At 48.9% G+C, this 17,206-nt stretch overlaps 1 protein-coding gene across 3 annotated transcripts in view; it reads left to right on the top strand.

Annotated features, from left to right (window-relative positions):
- KIRREL3 (kirre like nephrin family adhesion molecule 3) overlaps window positions 1-17,206 on the top strand; it is a 356,368-nt gene that overhangs the window by 592 nt on the left and 338,570 nt on the right. For 2 of the 3 annotated variants that reach the window (XM_074851068.1, XM_074851069.1), the window contains exon 1: window positions 253-505. The exons of the other annotated variant lie outside the window; for it this stretch is intronic. In XM_074851068.1, the coding sequence (XP_074707169.1) occupies window positions 346-505 (160 nt within the window). In that variant the 5' untranslated portion in view covers window positions 253-345. Of the gene's footprint in view, window positions 1-252; window positions 506-17,206 lie in introns of those variants that run through there. 3 annotated transcript variants of the gene reach the window in all.

The following is a 17,206-nucleotide window of genomic DNA, read 5'->3' on the forward strand; positions in this document are numbered from 1 at the left end:
CGGGCTGGCGGCAGAGGCCGGCTCCAGCCCGGGGGGGAGCCCGCTGCCTGCGCAGAGAAGCCTGCGGTTGCAGAGCCGGGGTAGGGAGCGATTTGCTCCTGGGGGGGTGGGGAAAGAGTTGCTTTGAATGCAGCCAGCCGAGGGGGGAGGTGGGGAGCCCCTGCGGTAGTGTTGGGGGGTGTCACAGCCGGATTCCCCCCACCCCCGACAGCACGGGAGCCGGGGCAGGAGCGTGGCAATCTGGAGGAATTTGCCCTGTAACTTTGCTACCTGCTTGTCTCCCCGCCTCAAAAAATAAAGGAGGATTTGGGGGGGTGGGGAGGGATTTAGGAGGCTGTGTTTGATATGCTGCTGTGTGCCTGGTCCCTGGACTGTCACCTGTGGAGGACGCTGAGCTCCAGCCAGACCCAAGCTTTGCCTATCTACTGCTCATCCCCTCGCAAACGCCGGTGTCAAATACCATCTGTGTCACGCCGCCGTGGTCCCGAAACCAGCTTTTGTGAGGGTAGGGCTTGGGGTTGCTTAAAAAAAAAAAAAAAAAAGGGAAAAAAAAAAAATCCAAACCCACGCAGCTAGTCCATCTGTTGATTAAATGAAGGATAAAACTTTTGGAGAGAGTAGTGCTTCTCAACGGGCAGCTGTTTTTTTGCTCAGCCAGACATTATTGCTGAACATCCCCCACCATACGCTGCGGTTCCACCTATTCCCCAAGCAGGGACGCCGTGTTTAGAGGTGGCTGCGCTTCTGGTTGCCCTTACCTCTTCTTTTCCTGGGCTCGCATGTGATGTTGGGCTCCCACGCCACCCTCCCTTCCCCTTTTCTCTTTCCCTCTCTCTGCTTGTACTAATATTCCTTCAGGGAGAAAGCTGTGTTTGCATTCGCCTTTGCTTCTGCACAAAAGAAACCCACTGTGTCTTCCGTGTAGATTTCTGGCTGAACAAATTTGAACTCTCCCTGGTGCAGCAGGGCAGCAGCGGGTCCGGGGATATCGGCGATTTGGGAGCTGATCCTGGCCTTCTCGCATCTCTCCCCGCTCCCACAAACCTCTCACCTCCCTGCAGGTCAAATGGCAGTTTACTAGCAGAGCTGAATAAGTTTACGTCTGGGATCCAGCGGGGATTTGTTTCTTCCCCCCCCCCCCTTTTGCAGCCATTATTTTTAATCAGGGCTAATGCACTTTTTAATAGCGCTTGTGTTCGAAAGCTGTCGTGGCTCCTCAGCTCTGCTGCGCGTAGCCTGAGCTCAGTTGATTTGTCTCCCCTGTCTGTACCGTCAGGAGTGTGCATCTGGTACCTTGCTTATTCATGCCGGGTTACGAGGCAGAGAGATAGTGTCTTGCAGAGCGTTTTCGGCTGTTTTCTCCCGTAGGATGAACTGAATGCGTTTCTGTGGAGCTGCTTGCTCACGGTACATGAGAAGGGGGCTGTTGGCAGCATCGTGGCCTTCCCCTTTGGGGTGAAACATTGCAAAGGATCCCTAATAGGATTTCATGCAAAGGATTCCTCAAACCACATGGTACTTTGGGGGAGGAAAGGCCTGGATGTAGGAACTGAAGCTTATTTTCCAGCATATGTTGTGTTTGCCTCCCGTCGAGCAGCTGCTGTGGTTGTTCTGGCGCGTGCAGATGCGGCGGTGTTTGCTTCCCATGGGTGAAGGTGCTCCTAAAGACTGGCGGGCCATGGGGATGGGGTGTTACGTGTGTGCCCAGAGGGCAGTCATCTTGCTCTGGAGGGGGCTGGTGGGCCAAAACTCACTTGAAGGAACAATTCAAATCACTTGACCCTGCCCGTCAGGAGTTTCGTGGCTCCTTTTTGCAGGCAGAGGGGCAGGCAGGCTGCGTTTGCTTGCCTGCAGCCCCAAAATGGCTTGAAGGGGTTTGCCATAATAAGGCAGGCAGAACTGAAATTTCCCTGAACCAAGGGATGGGAGGATCACCTCTGCTGAAAACCTCACTTGGGATCTGTGGTCTGGATTCTAGTTTTAAAAATAATAAAGCCCCCTTACACAAAAGCCTCACTGAAAAGGCACTTTCCATCGCCGGATCTGTACACCTATGCCCTTGGGTTTGTACTTGGTGGGCCCTGTGCCTCCTTGTGGCATGCTGGCATCCTGCTGCTTCTGCAAACCGTGCAGGCTCAAACTTGGGCTCCCAGCTGAGCTTGCAGGAGGAGGGTGCTTGTTGCTCCCCGTCCGGGGCCACGCTGCACCTGGGTGCACGCAGGCGTTGCTCAGCCGAGGAGGAGGAGGATCTCTTGCAGCTGACTTCTGTGCTTCTCTTGAGGTGAACTAGGAAGAACAAATTGCCTTCCCTTGAGCATCCTCTGTCTTTCACCCTTGCAAATGGTCTGAAACAGCCTGCGTTTTCTCTTTCTGAAAGTCGATAGGTCAGTGTTTCCTCTTCAGGGCTGTTTTTCCCCTGGTATTGCGTCGCTCTTCCACCCGCCCCCTCGAAAGCTGTCAGGACCACAGCTCTGGTGGAAGGCGAGATAAAGTCGCAGCACGATTTGCCTCCCGCGGAGACTAGATGTGTGGTGCCCCTTGGTGGGAAGAAATTGATGCTGCCATGAAACTAGCTGCCTTTTCTGCCTGGTGAATAGCTTACCCCTCCCTCTTCTGCTCCAGTGTCAGACAAACTGGGTGAGGCTGGAAGCAACTGGGGAAAGTGCTTGGGGCTGTGGGAAGGAGCAGCACTGAAGATGTACCTACAACCGCTGCCTCCTCTTACTGGCCTGTAGTGTAACAACCTAGATAAATTTGGCAGGCTACGAAATTTACCTTGGATGGGAAGATTTCTGCTTGTCTGGGGCTCTCTTTCCAAAGGCATGTTTGCTTTCCCTCAGGGTGATGAATACCAAGTTCTCTGGGTGTCGCAGGGTATGTTTTTCTCCTTCACAGTTCACTTGGTTCCTCCCTGGAAGCAAATGCTTTGCAATCTTCTGTCAGAGGGGCCCGGTATTAGCCGCGGTGGCTCAACTTCCCGGTGGGGGAAGTTGAGCTGCTTGTCATCAGCCCCCAGGTGGGGAAGGGTGAAATTATGCTGATGAGAGAAACCAGGCCAATTCCACCCACCACCACTGGTTAGGACTGGAGGATGAGGATTTTGGCATCTCGGGGGAGGTTAGTGGGGGACAGGGAGCAAAAATGCAAGCTTACGGAGTGCTGGGAGGTTTGTGTACAGGGGCTGGTGACTCTTCTCCTCTTTGCCTCTCACCGGGTGCAAGGGGCACTTGTGGGTTGCTGCGTCTGGCAACCCTGAGCCTGCTAATGAGAAGCCTGAAAATCTGTGGTCATGATCCCTTTTGAAATTTAATTCCTCCTGCCATGTAGAGAGCAGGGTGTAGCTTTGCAAGAGAAACGTGTTGGGCTGTTTCCTAAACCCATCAGGTGAATCTCAGCACTGGGGAGCTGTTTGGGAAGTACGAGGAGTGCATATGGTGCTGCAAAATGAGCAAGTGTTAATGGGCTTTAAAAATTAAGCCAAGGAGAGTGCTAGCAGCACAAGAAGTTACAAGTAAAAATGGGTGAGTAGAAGACAGGAGTGGTTTGGACGGGTGCTTGGTGAAGATGGAAGGTGCTGCTGGTGGGAAGGTGTGGGTTTGGCAGGGACACAGGAGTTAACAACTGAGCTGCCTGGGAGGGAAACTGAAATAAACCTCCAGTTAGAGGTGGTGTTGTCCAGTCTGTGCTATCCTGGGGGAACAGTGCAGGATTGCCTCCTCCAACGTCTGTTTTAACACAATTTAGATTTCTGCATGCTTCCCCATCTTCAGTCAGGACCTCCTGCAGTGAGATACTCATGAGGACCGAAGATGACTTTGCTCAAACTGGCTTGCAAGGTTTCAGTTCTTTGAGAAGAACAAGAGGGAGGAGTTTTGCAGTTTTGTTCAGGTGCCCTTTGCCAGAGGGAGGAAAGTGAGGAGAAACACCTGCCCTGATGCTAACGCTGCATCCCTGCCGGCCTCCCCCGTCCAAGGTTAGGCAGAGGTCCCTGGGCAGTTTATGCACAGCACATCTCGGGCAGATGTCGATTACTTCTGTGCTTTCCTCTTGTTTTAGGGGACGCCAACTGGAGTAGAAACGTGCACAGAAATCCCTGACAGGTTACCAGCAGTGTTACGAGCTCCCAGTCTCTAGTTGGACTGTGTATGTTAGAATAAAAAGACTCAATGCTCTTCTTTCTTTTGTAGCAGTAAATAAAGGGGAGAGGCCTATGTGCCCCTTCAGGTTGTGAATTCACTGAGGATCAAGGTCTTTAAATAACCCATTTTCCTATGAGCAGTCTGTGATGGAGAGTGCGGCTCACTTCAAACCTCCGATTTAATGATTGGTTTTGCAAGTTTGTATGGTGCTCCTAGCTTTCAGCTCCTCAGTGTGCTGGAGGGCACTTTATGAAAATGCTGCTTACATCATTTCCAGGATCCTTCCAGTAGGATTAACCAGCTTTTTTTTTTCCTTTCATTTATTTTAAAGACCAGCAAATTTATAACAACTTATGAAAGCCTTAATTTAGCTTCTGTTCAGGAGCAATACAAGTCCTTTCCTTCGACTTCATTGGGAGCTACCTCTGGCCAAAGAGAGAGACAGAGCCATAGTGACTGTGTACAAGCTTATTTTATAAATCAATAGGTAGTGAAACAAATTGGTTGTAAATCAGTCTCTTATTTGCTGAGATTTAAGGCAGTTGGTGGAGTTTTTAAGGCGGTCTGCCCTGCCTTCGGGGCTGGCAATTGTCCCAGCTCTTGCAGGGGGTGTGTGAATCCATTGCCTGCAGTATTAATTTCAAACATGCCAGGAAACGTGCAGGATTTCTTTTCTCTTGGCTGGGAAGAAATGAAGTTTAAAACCTTTGCTGCTTTTCCCAGGCAAGGGTTGAATAGCAGGATCCTGATGCTGCTCAAAACTCATGGGTTTCTATTCCTCTACTTCACTGCACCTCAGGGCACATCTATACTCCAGACTTTTTGAAGGGGGAAGAGGAAAATACTCATTTCTGAATTGTGCATTGTGGTAGGACAGAGCAAATGCTGGGTTCTGGTCTTGGAAACTGTGGCCTAACAGATGTCCTGGTTCAATATGCCTTTTGAGTATAGTCGAGGCTGTTTATTCATTGCCTCGCTGGCAAGACCCATGCTCGAGTGTTTGCCTTTCCCTGGTGGCAGCAGCAGCCTCCAAAGTGGAGCAGAAGGAGCTGTAGGTCACTTGGCTGTTGCGTGGCTCTTCCTTTTATTGAGTTGCATTAAACAGCTTAAAATCTAAATGCGCTTTGAGTGTACCTCTTAGCGATGGGCTCTGGGCGTCCTGCCTCTTCTAATGTCACATGCTATGTAAGTAGGAGGTGGAACGCTTGCGATTGTTAAATTCAGATGCTAACTTCAGGATAAGATCCTGTCTTAATGTGTTCATTCAACTCCCCCGCTCGCAACAAAAGCTACAGCAAGCTTTTGGTCTGCTGCGTTTTGGGCTCTCGGGGTGGAGCAGGATGTAATTGTTTTTTGAGGGCTCTGCCATAACTGCTGCTCATTAACCATTGATGCAAACACATCAGACTTTCAGCTAGAATAATAGATGCTTTCCTTTGTTTCCAGTTTGTGTTTGGTGGAATTGTTGCGCCAGTTTGATATGTATGTGGTCAGATGGTGGCTAATTCACCTCTTAAGTGCTAGTGGATTTATGTTCTTGGGTCTGTTGTTGTCATTTTCAATATGGCATGTGGCAAAGCTCTGTACTGTACACCCTGCCTGGGTGTGCCAGGGTCTGATTGGATGCTGCAGCACCTAAAAGCTGAAAATTTCAGGAGCCTTTTGGGTGAGCAAGCGTGTCTTTGTGGGAGGGGCAATGCAGAAAATGTTTGATAATGTTTTTTTTCAGAAGCTCGCTGCCCGGTAGGATGCATGCTGCAGGCTGGAGGAGCCTTGCTAATTACGGATGAAATATGCACTGAGACTGGAAGGGATGAACTTTGTCAAGCTTCCTCTTGGATGAAGGATCAAAGCTTTGTGCTGTGGGTCCAATATTACTTTATTTTTCCTCGAGGAGGGAGTGTGAGAAGCCGTTGGGTTTGGAGTCCCACCTTGCATTTTGGGCAGGTATTCACTGATGAACTTAATATTGTCTAACTCATTCAGAGATCAGAAATGAAGGGCCTGAATCCTTCTCGGGTTTCCCCTCCCCCCCTCCACTAGCATAAATGAGTATTCAAGCTGTATGCTGCCAGTCAGTAAATGTCAATATTGGATAAGTGTTTCCTTTATATCACTGCAATTTAGCATAAGCTGCTTGGAAACAAATGTCTTCCATAAGCATGAGGTGTTTCAGTAAGTACACAGTCAACATTACTATGAGGATTAAATAAATGTCAGCCCCACTTGTATGCTCAGCATCGAGTTAAGACAGCCGAACTTGCATAATGGCCAGCGTGGCAGTAACAACAGGAGGGATTTTGCAAGTCTCTCTGCATAACGTGGGATGGAAGGAGCTGCTTTGGATGGAGGTACTTAGATCCTAAAGGGATGTGGAAACTGGGGGTGCACCAGCACCTTACGGCAGAGGGTAGCTGATGGTATGGGGTGCAAAGGGATTCATGGACCTTCCTTCCAGCCTAGCAGGTCTGTTCTTTCTTTGGTGCTGTCTGGCAACCCAGAAATGAAAACTTGATTCAACCAATGCTGGTTTGAGCATTGGTAGAGTTTGAGCATTGGTAGAGTTGCCGGCTCAGGATGAGCACCCTTCTGCAGATCTGCCCAGGCCACCAGTGCTCGGATGGATCTGCCTCTGCCTTTTCCAGTGCAAACTGGGAGTTGCTTGGGTTCTATTGGCGAGGCCTAGGGAATAGGCTTGGCCATCACCTGCTTTGTGGTGAGGAATGTGTGCTTTGAGAAGTGTCTGTAAGCCCTGAGCTTGCCTACAGCTTCCCAAAGCTGTGGTGATGCAGGCTGTTGTGAAAGAGTGATGTTGGTCCATGCTGGCAAGGCTTATGCACGTGAAGGTGGGCAAAGGGACCTTTGGCTGCTCTGCCTTCAGCTGTCTGAACGAGACTTTCTCTCTGCCAAACAGGCAAGGGCATCTGGCTTTTGTAAAGGGATCTAAATCCAGCCAGCACATCGAGGTGTTGCTCAGTTGTCAGCAGAGGCTTGAATCCTTTCCTCAAGCTGTGTCTGCAGGAAAACCCTGCTCTATACCACCCCTCGCTTTGCATCTTCACGAGTCACCCTGAGATGTTGCTGGGTGTTGTCTTGGTCAGCCCATGGCAAGCTCTGCCAGCGAGCAGAGAAAATCTGGGAGTGTGGTGGGGGGCCGAGCTGGATGTATTTCCATTCCCAACGATGCAAAACTGCTGCTTTCTCCCCAGCTGGCAAGTAGCTGACTGTAGCCACTTGTTCCCAGCTGCACAAAAATAACTGTAGACAAAATCGTTAGCAGTCAGATGAGCCTTATCAGCTCCTCTAATGCCTGTTCCTGCCTCTGGTCTTTGTGGAGTTGTTACCCTGCAGAGTGTGTATTTTAATGACTGGCCATTGCTGTTCCAGGTGACTTGAGCAGAGCATCCCAGTCGAGTCTAGCAGCCCCTGCGAGCAGTCAGAGGGTTTTGCAGCTCGTTTGTAGACCGGAGTCTAAGTGCGGCTCTCGCCTCGTTAGGCTGTGCATTTACAGCGCTGAAGAAACAGCTTGCGGACATGTGGGGTGTCTTAATAATTCAGACCGGAGAAAGGGAGCGCTGGGGGTGCACGGGGGAAGGAATACCCGAGTATTTGGAATCTCAAACCAGGTCACCTGGCAGCGCTAATGCAGTTTTTCTCCTCACTTTTTCGGTTCAGCCTGGCGGTGGCAGCAGCAGCGCTTGCATGGAGCCGAGCGGTCCGCTCCCACCTGCCGGTGTCGGGCTCCTTTGGAGAGGCACACGGCGACCTGCTGGGCTCCAGCTCTGCGAGGAGTCTGGCAACACCAAGCCTGAGGTTTGGGGTTCAGCAACCAAGGCCGTTCCCCCTCCTGTGCTGCAGAGAGGTTGAGATGTGTGGAGAAGAGTTGGGGGCCTTCTGAAGTTCCCACCCCTCTCCTGAGAAGCAGGGGGTCACCCCATTGCATGGCTGGACACATCTCTAAGGCAGTGGGCAGATCTTGAGCTGACCCTGCCAGGGAGCACATCGCAGGGTGCAAATGCCATGGGCTTGCTCAGAAAGGGTGAGGGTGTAGGAGGGGAATGTGGGGCTGTCTGACCCACTGCTTCTCACCCCCCCAGTGATAAACGTGTGTAAGTTTGGCAGTGCCGTATGCAAAGGTGATGAACCCCTTGCGGGGCGCGGGGTAACTTGCAGCAGGGAATGGATGCCATTGCTGGGCAGCGGTGCCTCGCTGGGTTGTTTCTTGCTCTCTCCCACAAGCTAATCCCTGGAGTGTGATTTAACACTCCTCTCTATTGCTTCTGGCTGTGTCTTTAATAAGCTGGGAGTGATGGGGCCACCCCCCCACCACCCGCAAGTGCTGAAGAAACAGAACCACCAGATGCTAAAATTAGGCACAGCTGTTTGCAGTGTTTTGTCCTCACGATCACAGAGTCTGACACTGTCTATGCTTATTCTTCATCTTGTCCAGAGACTGAAAAGGTTTAAGATATCAAAGCTTTGAGTGGCTGTAAATTAACTCCTTCTGTCTAAGCTGAAGCTTGACTTGCAGATGGCAGATTTCTTGTGATTTCCTTTATTTCCACTTATAATAATTGCCAGGTAATCTCAAGACAGGCATCTTCTTTCTGTAATTGGGAGACAATACTGCTTGTTTTCCTTTGCTCATGAACTTCCCCACCAGAGACCAAGGGAAACATCTTCAGCCCTGCTGTCCCTCAGCCTTTATGTGCCTAAACCCAGTTCTGAAGCACAGCTTAGGTAACCTCTGCAGTCCATCTCAGTCTCTGCATGCCTAAAGTTGTCCTGATCCAGCACCACGTCCTGGATATTGCAATCTGCTCTCGCTTTGGCGAGGTGGAAGATTTACTGAGTGCTTTTGCTTGCTTAGTATTCAGACTTAGCATTTGTGGTTTGCTCATTGGGGTGGGTATCACCCCATGCGGCTGCTCTTCCTCCGCTGTCTGGGGTGTGTTTGCTCCTGGCAGTGAAGGTAGAAGGCTTTTTAAGAGCTGATGGCTGTCTCCGTTGCCTGCCACCCCTTAGAAAACGTTCATTCCCCTTCACTTGGGTTGCAGCATAGGGGCTGGGTGTCAATGATGTGGAGATGTACACTTCAGAAAGGGCAGAGGGGGAAACTTCATGGGAGAGCAGAAGTGCCTTTTGCTGTCAAGCCCAAACCAGTGTAAATGTCGCCTCCTGACAGATCTGCGATGATAGCAGCAGCAGTGCTGTTGGGCTGGATGTGAGTCAGGGTCTTGCGTGGTGTTGTAAGTCTGAGGGATCTTTTTTTTTTTTTTCTTTGCCTCTTGTGTGAGTGTCTATCTCCTGCGGCAGGAACAGTTTCTGAAGATTCCTCTTGCTCCGGTCATGCTTAAAAGGATAATATTGGTTTAAGATAGACACTTGCGATAAACTAGGAAACACGGCGCCTTTTGAAATCTTCAAAGCTCTTTTCCATCAAATGGGCTGGCTAGAAAGGCAACTGCCAGGGCATTCAGATTGCCACGCTTCGGATGCTAACCTCCTCCTAAGGTTGCGTTGTCTTTTAAGGAGCTGATGCCTCTCACCTTCCTCCCCTTCTTCTCTGGGAGGTGCTGACTGCATCAAGGTGGTACCCGCTAACACTTGTTCAGCATCTTTGAACAGCTTTTTGTGTACTACCTGTGATCTCCCAAATTTGTGGGGTTTTTTTGTTTTAGCCTTTCTGTGATGGAAGCAAACCAGAAGGGGAAGTGCTAACCAGGCAAAGCAGGTTTTTCCTGGGAGTAGGGATGGGGGGGAGGAGGGTGGGGGAAGAGTGAAATGTCTTTTCTCAAGAAAGAGTAAGGACCGTGTGCAGTTGCCATATGGCTGATGTCCCTTGATGTCTTTACCGTGGTGGTTGTAGCAAACTTTTCATCCAGCATACTGATTTTCTTCTGCAGCAGGTAGGTTTCTCTCCATGGTTTGGCTTTTGCCCAAGCATATACAGAAATCTGTGTAGTGCTCTTAACCTGTGCAAGTTGCTGCTGACTTGAGCAGATCAGAGTTGCTGTCCCAGTGGAAGCATATTGTTCAAAATCAGGAAGAAAAGTTGAACTTTTGAAACTTGTTGTGGAGCAGGAAACATCCAAGAATTATGAATTGGAAACTTTGAAGTGAACTTGCCAAACCAGCATATTTTGATAATTTGCAGTTTTTAACATTGAGTTCAGGAGGGTGGGTTTTTTTTGTGCACGGAGGATGGCAAGTACCACTGTCCTCTGGTGGATGGGGGGCTGCTGGGAAGCTGTTGTAGAAGCTGACTATCAGTTGTGGGTCATCCTTCCCTGGGGCTTGGAAACGGGATGCAGATCTCTTCCTGCCTTTAACCTGGCTGATGAAATCACCATGATGGCTCTCGCAGTGTGCCAATTTGTCACAGTATATTTAGTTCTAAAATGGTGTTAACCTCATCTATGTGTCCGTAAAGCATCCTGTGGTAGGTTCGATGCAATTATGTTATATTGTCTAACACACAGTTTGTTTCTCTTGGTCTGGTTGTATGCTTTTATTACCTGTTCTCCTGTACACCATGAGAACACAGTATGCCAGCGTGCATCTTACTTTTCCCTGAAAGCACCCTTAAAATTGGCTTATAATTATTGGAAAATATGGAAAGATTATAAAGGTGCCAATGATATTCATCTGGCTCTGGTGCATCGAGCAGGTAAAGAAGGGACTTAAGAGGCAATTGAAGAGATTGATGGGCAGTAATGGGTATAATAGTAATTTTTGTCCTGTGTTTTTAATAAAGTGATTAATGACAAATGCAGCTGGAGCCCCCGTGCGGAGACCAAGAGATGCAGTTAAATTACAGAGGCTTCTTAACTTAATGAGGCCGTGTAATAAAAATGAGGCATAATGAGCAAAGTATAATAGTACTATTATGCTTGCGAGTGCTCTAGCAGAGGGCTGAGCAGGCAGTGCCTAGATGTGCTTGGGGGATGATCTCGTGATCTCTCTGGGAGGAAGCACTTTCCTGATTGGGATGAAGATGAGGAGTCTGGGACACATTTGGGACACTTAGGAAAATTATTGGCTAACCAAGTGACATGTTTACCCGTTACCTGATGGGAACGAACGAGTGGGTGGAACACCAGACATGGTTGATTCCCCATGCTTTTGGTTTTGTTTGTAAGGTTTTGGGCAAGTCTCTGCTCTGGGTTTTATTCATTTTATGTAACCTTGGGGAAGTCCCTGCGAGCCTCCTTGCTACACAGATGAAATTGTGAGGGGGTCAGATTTTGTGATACGAAGGTAAAGCAATACGATTTTTTAACAGCCTGGAGGCAGGACGTGCAGGGAATTGATGGGCAGGCTCTGAGAGGTCGGCCAGGGCTGCAGCAGGTTTGTGTGCCAGCACCTTGATTCGGAGACTGGGTGCTGAGGCTGCGTTAGCTGGATTGGGGCCTTTGTGGGGGTGGAGGTGGGAAGTGGATTAGTGTCTGCAGAACAGTAACATCTCTGCTGCTGTTAAATGTAGTTAAACTTGAGCGACTTCTAATCTAATAATGAAAGGAAGAGAAATAAGTGTTCTCAGTGATGCATGCCCCTCACGGTAAGTACTAATTGAAAACAGATATTTACTTTAAAATGAAAATGTAATACAATAAATGGTGGGTTGTGAATTTTGTGCACGTAGGAGGGAGGAGTGAACACACACAGCCTCGCATCTCCTCTGCCCAAGCTTTGTGTCCAACTAGGAGCAGGATCTCCCATGCCATGGGGCTGGTGGGCCAGGAAGCCTGGGGAAAGGACCTGGGGCTTGTGTCAGAGCAGAGCTCAGAGCCTTAGTTTGCTAAAATCGGGTGCATTGGGATTCTCTTTGTCTGACCTTAGTCTGCAAAGGACCTTCCAAGCTGGGTTTCTGTTTTTCCTCCCATACCTTGCAGATCTTTCCCAGGCAAAGTTCCATGGGAAGGAGAGGTTAAGCCTTTTAAGACTGAGGAAGCGTCACCTCCCTTGTCACTAAGATGGTGGCGCCGGGCAGTGGTGGTGACCCTCTTGCTGGTGGTCTGTGCTGCTTGAGACCTGCCTTGCTGTGCTGAGCTGGATGCCCTGGTTTGATAGGCGAATTGGCCACTGCTGGAGAAATGCTGGCCAATGCTGCCTTTTGGGGGCTGCCGGAGGAGCGTTGTGGGTATCTCTGGTCCCCTCGGGCCAATCCGAATGAGTGTTGATCCCCTGGGGGGACCCTTGGCTGCAAGTGCTGAGGTTATAGCACCCCTTCCCTACTGGCCTCGGTTTGTCCATCCTCCTCCTGCTTCTGCAACCTGTCTCAAACAAGTCATTGCTTCAGCAGCTGAAGCCAGAGTCACAGCTTTTTTTAAAGTAGTTTGTAGGCAAAGCTCAGTGCTGCATGACTGGTGACCATTAAAGGATGCTCCCTGACAAAGCCCCCCCCTGCCCCAGCACTGTAATCTTCGGAGGGAAGCAGCCTGGCCCTAATCCCTTTGTGCAGAGTTCCTGCTTGTTTCTTCATATGGGTGCATTTGTATAATTTGCATTTTGCACTCTGATCGTATGCATAGAATTCAAATTGAAATGGGGGCTTGAATAGATTTGCATGCTAATAAGGCAGTGGCTTTATTTATTTATTTGGAGCCCTCTCAAGCAGGCAGCAGTCTGTTGGAAAGCAACTCGGGCAGCTCAGTTGATGACAGAGCTCTCCGGCGTCACAAGGACCCTCGCTTTTCCTCGAGACCCACTTGCCCCCTGTGCGTAAGCGGTTGAAACTGGTGGTCTCTGTTCCAGCAGCTCTTGGCTCAGTCCTGAACCCTCATGGAGTCAACTATCTGTGGAGATCAAAGGATACTTTCAGCCCACCTTAACTAACCAGAGATGCCTCTTTGAGGTTATACTGGTGCTAACTGAGTCTGGATGTGGATTTGCCACATGGAGAAGTGAAAACTCTACTGTGTTAGAGCTGGTTAGAGCCAGTATGAGCCACTTCATGCTGAATGCAGCGGTCCGTGGGCAAAATAATCAGAGTGTGCCCCCATTCTCTCCTTGACTTTGCGTGGCATCTTGCTGGACGCAGCTACCTGCGTCCCTCATCAGACCACGACCCTTCCCTTCATCGTGGGGCTGCTATTTCTGGTGCCTTTCAGCAGCTGACCTTGGGACGTTGCATGTGGGCTTTGGTTGTGATGCCCATCAATCCCGCTCTGCCGCAGCATGCGGTGTTGCTGAGGCCAGCTTCCTTTGGTGCTGCTGTGGTCTACCCATGCTGTTTTCCCTCGACGGGAGCCTTTCAGCCTCTTTCAAAGTCATGAATAGAGAAGAAAGTTTGGAAATGCTGAGAAAGTGTCAGATAGAGAAGGGGAAGCCAAGGGCTGGGAGAAAACCTGTTCCCAAAACTCTGCGCCGTTACTGGCAAGGAAAAAAAAGACACCGAAGCCCAGGTGCTTCATTGAATTGCAGCACCATGTCCCTTTGCATTCATGCTCCCTGCCCCATATCTACAGCAGATACACCCAGCATATAGCTTAATGCTCAGTCCTTCCTTGCCAGCTCTCCCTCCCCAGATGACTTCTGCTGCAGCTGAGTTCATTGCTGGCGTGCTGAAAAACGGCCAAGTGAGGGCTTCTGAAATGGCAGCAGGAATTGGGTCACATCGCACTGCCCCGGGAGAGTGAGTTTCTCTCAGCAGTCTGGCTTCCAGTTATTATTTTACAGGGGATGTTAGAGGTTGATAAGGGAGCTGTTCTGACTGCCAGTGGGGCTTATTTGGGGCTTATTGTATGCTCCAGTTTATATTTTAATATAGTCAAAGGTGACTTACAACTTTAATATTAAATTTTAAAACTGATTGCTCAAGGTTTTTTTTATCTATGTGAAACCAGATTAATCTCAGCCTTCCTTGATCCTGCTGGTAGCTTTTCTTTCCCTGGCTGGAGACACATGTGGTCTGTGTTGCACCAACAAAAGACGAGAAGGAAGATGTTTGCGTGGTGATAAATAATTGTCACGGGGTCTGCTTTTCTTCCAGAGAAATCTTTGCTCTACAAGCTCGACAATGGCATCAGTGGGAGCTCTTGCTTTTGTACGAGGTTCTCCGCTTTGGCTTGCGGAGTGGGGCTTTGCTGAACAATGTCCGGCTTTGTGCTTCCCATAGAAACCTCATTTTTTGTTGTTGTGTTTCTCCCCGGTTTTGCAGGCTCTCCATAATACATCTCCTTCCTCACCGCTTTGTGCTGCTGGCATTACAATTTCTCGCATGCTCACTGTGCTGCTTGCAAGATGTTTTGTGCCCAAGGCGACAGTATTTCGTGGGGTGAGAAGGTGGCCTTGTGGCAGGGTGGGCCACGGGGAGATGGAGTTGAATCGTTGTCCTGCTTCTGGCTCCTTGAGCATCCTTGGGCGGGTATGCTAGGCTGGAGGATCCAACTGCCAGAGCCTGAAGATGCTTCTGCCTCTGGGCACCTCATTCATGGTGTTTCAAGCCACCTTTAATGCTGGGTGTTTGCCCGATACTTTGAGTAAACAGCCTGCCTTCTAAGATGACCAAAGTTGAGTACCCAAAACTGAGATGCTTTTGGCAAAATCCAGCATTAATGCTAGGCTGCTGGGTTGCCTCTGGAAGTGGAGACTGGTGCTCTCTAACGCTTTCATATGTAATGATCTCAAATCTTGTGGTTTAAGTGAATTCCCTTGGCTTAGCTCCAGGACATCAGTGGCTAGTTGTGTTGCTGTAGATGCTCTGAGTCTTGGAGCAGCCTTGCTGGTGCTGCCGGTCTGAAGCATCAGTGGGTGGTTGGTTTAGGTAATCGGAAGAAAAGGATCAGAGTATCAGAGTTGTGGCTCTGGAGACCTGTGGTCATGAATCTTCTTGTCTTGAGCATGGGTCAGCCTGTATACCAGTGGTACTTGTTAAATTTACCCCAAATAATGAGTTTACAATGTGCTGTACTGGGAAGATTCTCTGTACCTCAGTGAATGATTGTTAGAGTCAAATGCTCTGTAACCAGCCTTTAGTTTTTCTCTATTTTGTGTGTGGGATAGCATTTCACTGATGGTCCATGTTCTCCAAAATACCTCCCAGAGGCTGCCCGTAGCTTTTCTCATCCCAGCCTTATGAATAAGTGCTTTTCAGAGCTTGCTATTCCATGCACGGTGCAACTTGCTGTCTATAAATATGCTGGATTGATGGGCTGAGGGCTGGGGCTTGCATAAGCTGGGTGAATCTGACAGTGGCAGATGAGGGGAACTGAGGCACAGAAGTCTGCAGCAGAAACCTGTGCTAGTTGGTATCACAACCTGGGGGGGGGGCGGGGGGGGGAAATAGGAGGGTTTGCTTGCTAGAGCTACCCCCTGTCTGTATTTTCACCACATCGTATTTCAGCCTGGGGTGGGAAACCATCAGGTATTGTGTTGGCTCAGAAGCCAAACGGAAGCGATCTTAAGACAGTGATGAGACCGAAGAGCCATTAAAGGCAAGACTTGACATTGTGCAAGTGAATGCCAAACAGCAGCCACATAAATCCCATTTGTTTTACATTTCAGAGCTTAATGAGACAGAAATCGCATGGCAATTGTCATATGTGAAGGCAGAGATTGCTAGTTTGCGTTTAACTAAAGCAACTGCCGTATGCGGCACCAGCGCCTGAAACTAAGCCGTGACACCGGCTCACTGCATTGCTGCTGGGATGGGGAGGGTGCCTCGGGTAGCTGCTGGGTGCCCTGAAAGTCAGCACCCATTGTGTGTGCATATAAACCCCCAGCAGCCACACCACGTTGTCTTGTAGTCTTGGAGGCGTGCAGTAATCAAGTCCAGGAACCCAATTTTTGCCTGATTTCACTAGGACAGGGGTATTAAAAACCTGTGGGATGGCTTTTGGAGTGATTTGTAGGAAGTTGCAAGGAGCGTTGCTCTGGGACAGCTGAATACTGTGGGTCCAGGAGTAGGCTGAAGCCCTGACGTCTGAGCCATCCTGCAGCAATACAAACTATCTGAACTATTTCCAAAGCTCTGCATGCCACTGACTTCTCTGAATATTGCTCTCGGCGGTCTGCACACCAGGTGGAGAGAGATTACAGTGGTACCTTGTGAGACTGCGGCAGTACTTACAGCCACAGCTTTGCACCCTGCTCGGGAGTTGTAAGATCATGCCTGCTTTTCCTAAAGCAGTTGTTTTTTGTAGGAGCGGTGTTTTTTGCCTTGGGCACCTACTCCTGGCAGCCCTGGTTTGAAAAATGCCATGTTAAAATTACCAAAGTAGCACCTTTAGCACAGACTTGTGCCTTGCCCACCAAGGGGTGGAAACACTTCTGGGAATCATCTCAAACGTGTGTAAACCATCAAGTTTTCCTCCATTTTTTTCAGTGTAAACCTATATCTATTTAGGATTAGTTGAACAATAGAAAGATATTAATGTCAAAATGCATTATCTTGGGTAACTTGCTTAATCTCTGCTACTTTGTGCCTTAGCTTTCCAGATAATGTTCATAAATTGCAAAAGCAGTATTTTAATATTAACATAAGCTACAGTCTTTGACAACTGTTACAGAATGGGCTGCGTATGGAGCTCTGAAATTGATATTTTTTTTTTCCCCTTGTCTGTCTGAACTGAAAAACTGAAGAAGAAATGCTATATTGGGTTAACTGAAAACAAGACTGAAAATATTTGTTTCAGGTCAAATAAAACATTTCATCTGATGTGCTCTTTGTTCAGACTTAAAAAAACTGTTTTAAAGTAAATTAACTTCAGAGATGTCTTGGGGGGGAAAAAAAGTCTAAATGTTTCATGTAGAGGGGAAAATGTCTAAATAAAACACTTTCACTTTTGACACCCACTCCCCCCCTTTCAGTCCAAACCACTGAATGGGTTTGATGGGAGTTCATGAATAGCATCTGTTGACCCACATCTGCGTGTTGGAAGTATTATGCCGAAGATGCAGGGGGAAGAGCTAATGAGTCATTTTTCTAATGGGTATCTCGGTAGGTGAGAGAAGTACTGAAATTACATATTTGAAGGAATAATGGCACCCTAGTTAGATGACTAAATCTTATTCTTAATCATCCTGGGGGCGATGAAGAGGGGAAATTGTGAGTTGGATCATCC

The sequence above is a fragment of the Strix uralensis genome, chromosome 26 (assembly GCF_047716275.1).
Source record: "Strix uralensis isolate ZFMK-TIS-50842 chromosome 26, bStrUra1, whole genome shotgun sequence".
NCBI classification, from domain to species: domain Eukaryota; kingdom Metazoa; phylum Chordata; class Aves; order Strigiformes; family Strigidae; genus Strix; species Strix uralensis.